Source organism: Dipodomys spectabilis, unplaced genomic scaffold, assembly GCF_019054845.1.
Source record: "Dipodomys spectabilis isolate Male_0828 unplaced genomic scaffold, ASM1905484v1 ptg000297l, whole genome shotgun sequence".
In the NCBI taxonomy this organism is placed as follows: Eukaryota; Metazoa; Chordata; class Mammalia; order Rodentia; family Heteromyidae; genus Dipodomys; species Dipodomys spectabilis.
Genome location: NW_024870974.1, coordinates 2963506 through 2969866, shown reverse-complemented (window position 1 = coordinate 2969866; position 6361 = coordinate 2963506). Strand labels below are relative to the sequence as shown.

General features: G+C 45.8%; 1 protein-coding gene across 1 annotated transcript in view; it reads left to right on the top strand.

The window, feature by feature from the left end:
* Positions 1 to 3: 3 nt before the first annotated feature.
* Positions 4 to 6361, top strand: part of Hadh (hydroxyacyl-CoA dehydrogenase) — a 36083-nt gene continuing 29725 nt past the window's right edge. The window contains exon 1 of the mRNA XM_042701759.1: positions 4 to 206. Within this exon, the coding sequence (XP_042557693.1) occupies positions 75 to 206 (132 nt within the window). The 5' untranslated portion in view covers positions 4 to 74. The remainder of the gene's footprint in view (positions 207 to 6361) is intronic.

The window sequence follows — 6361 nt, the reverse complement described above, 5'->3', positions numbered from 1 at the left end:
GCGCCGCCTCCACCGCCGCTGCTGGCTTCCTCGTCGGGCTCCGCCGCCGCCGCCGGCTCGGTCCTCGCCACACCATGGCTTTCGTCACCAGGCAGTTCGTGCGCTCCGTCTCCTCCTCGTCTTCCGCGTCGGCCTCGGTGAAGAAGATCATGGTCAAGCACGTGACGGTCATCGGCGGCGGGCTGATGGGCGCCGGCATCGCGCAGGTGAGCGCGGCCCGGGGCGGCAGGCCGGGTGCAGGACCCGGATGCCCGCGGGGACGGGGGGCGCTGCGGCCCGCGGCGGGGGCGGGGGGGGGAGGCGTCGGCCGGGCCTTCACCCCCCCCCCACCCCGCCCCGAAGGGTCGAAATACCTTGCACAGCCTCCTCCCCACCCTCAAAGTGCGGGGTCCTCCACCCGGTCCGGCTTTTCTCCATGTCTGAAGTTCCAGCCGCGCCCGGGGCCCGAGGGCGGGCCGGGGGGGGGGGGGGGGGAACGGCGTCCGGGGGGGGGGGGGACGGCGTCCGGGGGGCCCGCCGCGCACCACGTGGAGGCGGGTCGTGTGGCTCCTGCCCGGTGCAAGCCTCTGTCCCTCTGTCCCTCTATCCCTCTGTCTCTCTGTCCAACCGTCCGACCTCCCCCCCCCCCCTAATTCTATAGTCGTAAGTCGTTGTCAGTAGAGTAAAGGCCGTCATCACTGTTGTCAGACTTTTAAAAGTCACCTACACGGAGCCCGCTTAGTCCCTGGCCCTCTGCCCAGGGCGGCTGGAGGCGACTTTGCCCTTTGACCCAGTACCCCGGGTGCCAGCAATCCTGCCGTCCCCGACCTCGGAGCCCGCGTGGGAGGAGGAGGATCAAGCCGCCCCGGGGCCGCTGTAGAAATCTGTCCTCTTGCAGCTCGAGAACCCTGCCCCGTGCCAACTGAGCTAGGGGTCAGGGACAGTTGTGCATTTGATCACTGCACATGCGGCGTGTTGAGCGCTGTAGTCTGTGGATTGTTCTTAGGTTGCACTCTTGCTCGGGTTGGAGAACCACGGTATGGCTTTGTTTTTGGGGGGTGGGGAGGTAGTCCTGGGGCTTGAACTCAGGGCCTGGGCGCTGCCCCTGATCTCTTTTGCTCAAGGCTAGCGTTCTGCCACTTGAGTCACAGTGCCACTTTTGTTTGTTTGTTTGTTTTCTGAGTAATTTCTTGGCTATAAAGAGTCTCAGGGACTTTCCCGTCCGGGCTGGCTTGGGACCATGGTCTTCAGATCTCAGCCTCCTGAATAGCTAGGAATACAAGCATGAGCCACCAGAGCCATGTTTTTGTTTTTATATCCTAGCTGATTATACTCTTAGCTCTTTGGAACTAGATTCCTCCCTCCCTCCCCCACCCTTTCTTTCTTTTTGGAGGAGGATGTGGGACAGTTCTCTTCACCTAAATTTTCCCAAGTGGGCCTGGGAATGGGTCTTACCCTCAGGACAGTAGCTATAGTCGTGAAAGTTTTGTGCATTTTTTATCTTTTTCAATCAAGTCCACATTCCCATGCTTGCTTTGAAAAAAACAACAACAATCTTTATTATTGTTATTGTATCTTAAATTTCACCTCCCACAATTTGTTTTGCAACATAGTAATTTGATTGCATTGTGTGTGTGAGTATGTGTGTGTGTGTGTGTGTGCATGCAGGTATGCACATGCATGCATGCATGCATGCCAGTACTGAACCTTGAACTCAGGGTCTGGTACTGTCCCTGAACGTTTTCACTCAAAGCTAGTGCTGTACTACTTGAGTTACAGCTCCACTTCTGGCTTTTTAGTGCTGAGAGTCTCTTGAGTCACTTTCCAGCCTGGGCTGGCTTCAAACTATATAATCCTCAGCTCTCAGCCTCCTGAATAGGTATGATTACAGATATGAGCCACCAGTACCTGGCTTAATTTGATTGATTTCATCCCCAAGTCGGTATTTCTGCAGTATTTTTCCTTGTAGCTTCTTACTGTGTCACAGCTCTTTTGCATTCACGCTTTTCTTTTTGACATTACCCTTTTCTGAGAAGGTCCCGCCTTCTGTTCTAGAGTCCTCATAAGCCATATTATAGGTGAGAGAGAAGGAGTAATAAGTACTTCAACATACAAGTTTTACACATATGGGAGTCTGTGTAGGAGTGCACCTGTGACCCTCTACCCCAACACTGTGCTTAGTATATGCTTGGCAGTGGTAAGAGCTGAGTGTCCTCTGCCTGTAATGATCAACATCTTCATTGTCGCTCTCCTCTCCTGTTGCCCTTTTGCCTCTTACCTGCTTTCTTACCTAGTCTTTGTTGCTGAAGTAAGTCCTTAATGTTTAGGTGTAAAGTATTGATCATCAGTGCCTGCTCTGTTTTTAGTAACTTTTACTGTAAATGTCAGCTGATATCAGTATATTTATTCAGAGTCCATTGAAAAGAGGAAGGATGTCTTTCATTGTATTAGTAAATAAGCCATGAAAGCACAGACAGGAATTAGCATCTAGCTTATTCAACGAATTCCCATTTAGCTTCATCTTCCTGGAGTCTTCTGAAGTAGTTTTAATCAGAAGGCAGTTCTGTGTACAATTTTCATTTATCATCTTCAACGTATGTTCCAGTTTGTTCTGGGCAAGATGAAAAAAAGTAAATAGATTTTTGTAGCTGCCAAATGCATTTTTCAAGCAATTAAGCAAATTTTGACAAGTGAGGGCTATAGTTAATTTTATGTGAACAGAGTTCAGGCTATTAGTACATGTGTACTTTTCAAAAGTATCTCCTTTGCCTGTTGTTTTCCTTTCTTTTTTTGAATTTTAAAATCCCTTAGGCTGCAGGTTAATATTTAAGTAAGTCCGCTTGTTTTATGTATTTGCCTATTATACACTTCTGGGTTGGTCTGATCGGTAGTTTATCTTCAGCAGGCTGTTAGAGTAGCTTTGTAGCATAAAATGAAATGAGTGGAGACAGATTGGTTTCTTTTTGGAGGGGAAAGGGTAGAAAAGGAAAAGAAAAATTTCTCAGAATGAATCATTTTCTAATCTTTGCTTTGTTCCTTGCTTTCTGTCAGCTGAGGAGTCCAGAAAGTTCAGGACTTTTATAAAATTATTACCAAGGAGCCAGGGTGGGGGGATAGCATTTAAGAGACTTTTTCGTACATTACTCTTGTTCAGGAAAGTGAGAAAGTTTGAACTTGTAGAGGTAAATTTGTCTCAACAAATCCTACAACCCTCCCCCCTCCCCTTTTAAAAAGCACATTTCTTTTGGGAAAGTGCATTTTAAGCTAAGTAGGGGCAGGGAAGCATTCTCAGCAATAGGTGAATATTTCCCAGACTTTGTGCCCCTGTATGATGTTCAGTAAAGAAGACACAGCAGTCTAAAAATTCCTCTTCCTTCACTGAATTTGTTCCCAGCTCATCTTGCTGTCATCAGCTTTGAAGTTTCTGATGCTGAATGAAAGAAAAATTGGAATTGCTTTGTGTTTTCTTTTCCTTTTGGTATTGGGCCTTAAACTAAAGGTCTGGGGTGCTCTACCACTTGAAGCCAGTTCCACTTCCAGCTTTTGGTGATTTAACTAGAGTTTCACAAACTTTCCTGCCCAGGCTGTCTTTGAACCATGATTCTCAGCCTTCTGAGTAGCTAAGATTATAGGTGTGAGACACCATTGCCTGGCTAGGAGGGGATATTTTTATTCCTAGGAATTCATTTCCTCCTAAAGGGCATGGGTGTTATCTGTTTTATCACCCTTTCATTTGATTTTGGTTTTTCTTTGCCGTGTTCTCCATCCAGCTTTACCTGTATCTGCTTCTTGCTGGAGGTTTTAATTTCCTTTCCTTTCTGTTAGGCACACACACTATTCTCTAGCCCTTCACCATCCCCATGTTGGGTTATGCTGATGATGCAGTAGTTCCTGGTGTGGGGTGGTCTGAGCTTGAAAGGCCAGGCTCTGTCGTTCCTGCCTGAGTGTAGATCTTAGCTTTCTTCTCCTGGTTGTAGGAACCTTGGGCAAGTCATTAATCACTTTCTGCCCGTCCCCATCTGGAAATAATCATACTTACTTCACTGTTGAAAGAGTTAAATGAGCTACTCTATGCTTAGAGTTGTCTTTGTGTGTTCAATAGTAACTGTTCAGTAAATCTTGGTTGCCTTTATATAGATCCATCAGTCTAATCCAATGATTATTTCATTTACTTAAATTTTCTGAAATGTTTCTGAAGAGATTTGGTACAAAAAGGTAGGGCATTCAAACCATTTTAGGAACATTCAAATTGACTTAGGGAATGATTGAGAAACTTAATACTAGTGCCCCATTAACTCGATTTGGGGTGTTGCCATGAGTTCACACCCATAAGATGTTTGGAACAGAGCCTCGCACTTAGACACTCTACAAATGTAAAATTTTATTTGGTCATAGCAGTTTAATATGACCGGATAATAACCCTTCCCTCAGAGATAGTACTTGTGGGCAAAGGTCAGAGGCAGAGCTGAGGTTTCTCTACTTCTACTGCCTGGGATTCCTGAAGCTGAGAAGCAAAGTTCTGCCTGCAACTATGGCACCTGCTGTCTTGTAGGGAGAAACAAAGGACCCTCCATCCTGTCTGAAGTCCATAGATTCTCCTCAGCTCTAGACTCAATTTGAGGGGCTGTTTACCCTCTCTCGGTGGATACTGTGCAGCCATCTTGGTCATCCTGGATTCACTCACCTCAAATCAATTACCTCATCATGTTCACTTTCTTTCCCCTCTAGATCTCCCCAGAGCTTCTTCCTTCAGTTACTGCTCTTCCAGCCATCAATATTCTGCAGGCTAGTTCACCATCAGTATCTCCTCTGTCCACTCCCCTGTCTCACCTATGATTCCTGGAGGTCTTGTTGCCCTGAATTTTCACGGGAACCTCATAGCAAAAACTTAGAAATAAACAAACAAAAGAAACCTCCCAGCACTGTAACATTGCCACATGAGCAGTTTAGATTTGCGACTCGTCTCTCCTTAAGGGATCCATCATGCAACATTTTGCAGTGTTTCTTAAATATAACTAAGACTTGGCTGTCACTATTGGCCTGTAAAATTTAGTTCTCCATTTTTCAAAATTTGTGGGAGGTGGGAAGCCTTGGAGAGAAGTTATTTCCCCTATATTACCAAAGCTGAATGTCTATTGAATTTTTTAAAAAACCTGTGTGTTTAACAGAATTACAGTCTAAGAATGGCAGTGTATTTTCTTGGCTTTATAGAAATACTTTTTGAAATCTAAAAAACTAAGCTTAAGTAAGAGGCCTGGCTAATTATCTCTCTGAAGAACAAACCAGCTGGCTGAGGTGATAGTGGTGGCTAGAAAACTCAAGAGAGCATTTTTTTCTGATTGTTGAAGACCAGCATGGTGAAGATGAGTGAAGACAGCGCGGGCTGATGGCAGAGTTCAAGGTATCCCACACCAGAGCCCACTTTAAACCCAGAACTACCAGTTCTGAGAGAAGCAGCTGATGACTTTCCTCTCTGGATCAAACCTAGGCATGGTGTAGAGGCACAGAAGCTTGGGTGAGAGAAGTAGGGGACAGTTCCTGTTGTGGGATTGGGAAGAAGTCAGAATTCAGATGTAAGGAAACTTCGCCAAACTTTAGGATTTGGGGAGAGCATATGATGGAGGAAGCAAGGGACATCCAGCAGAGCTATGAAGAGGGATGGAGGGAAGGCTATCACTGGACCAGCTGATGTAACCTCTCAGGTTCTGCTTCCAGTCTGGTGCAATGTTTGCAAGAATTCACAAATCTACTATGCCGCTGCTTGGCATGCTTACTTGAGCCTTTTGGCCAGTATACTTGGGGGCTTTTAACATGCGTGCTGTTCTCTTGGCCTATTTTTATAGCTCTAAAGTACCTAGTCTAAAAATATTTCCTCTTTGGCTGAGCCTCCTTCCATCAGGCCCAGGAAAGACATGGAGCTGAGGGCACAGCCTTCAAATAAAATATTTTCCATTGCAGACTGCTTTCCTTCAAAGTCTTAGTGTGTGTAGGTCATCATAATACATGACAGGAGAGCTTAGTAGGTTCACTTGAATAATTGTCACTTAAGATTCTAAAACAACAGATGTTCACAGGATTCTTTGGGACAGCAGTTCAAGATTGAGGTTAAAGAACAAGTATTGTTCAGCCGATTATAACTTGCAAATGGTGGCACTGTTAAGGAAGCTCAAGAAGGGTTGGTTTTAGGAGAAACTGTAGCTCAGGAGAGAATATGCTGGTTTCAGACATGTTTGGAATTATGGGAATGGTTAAAATTCAGAAAGAAAAGACATAGAGCCCAGAGATATCAAATACCAAAGTAGAACCTCAAAGGGAAGACGGGAACATTGATTTGGAGGCTGAGGAGATCAAGAAAAGTCCATTTTTAATGCAAAAGACATTA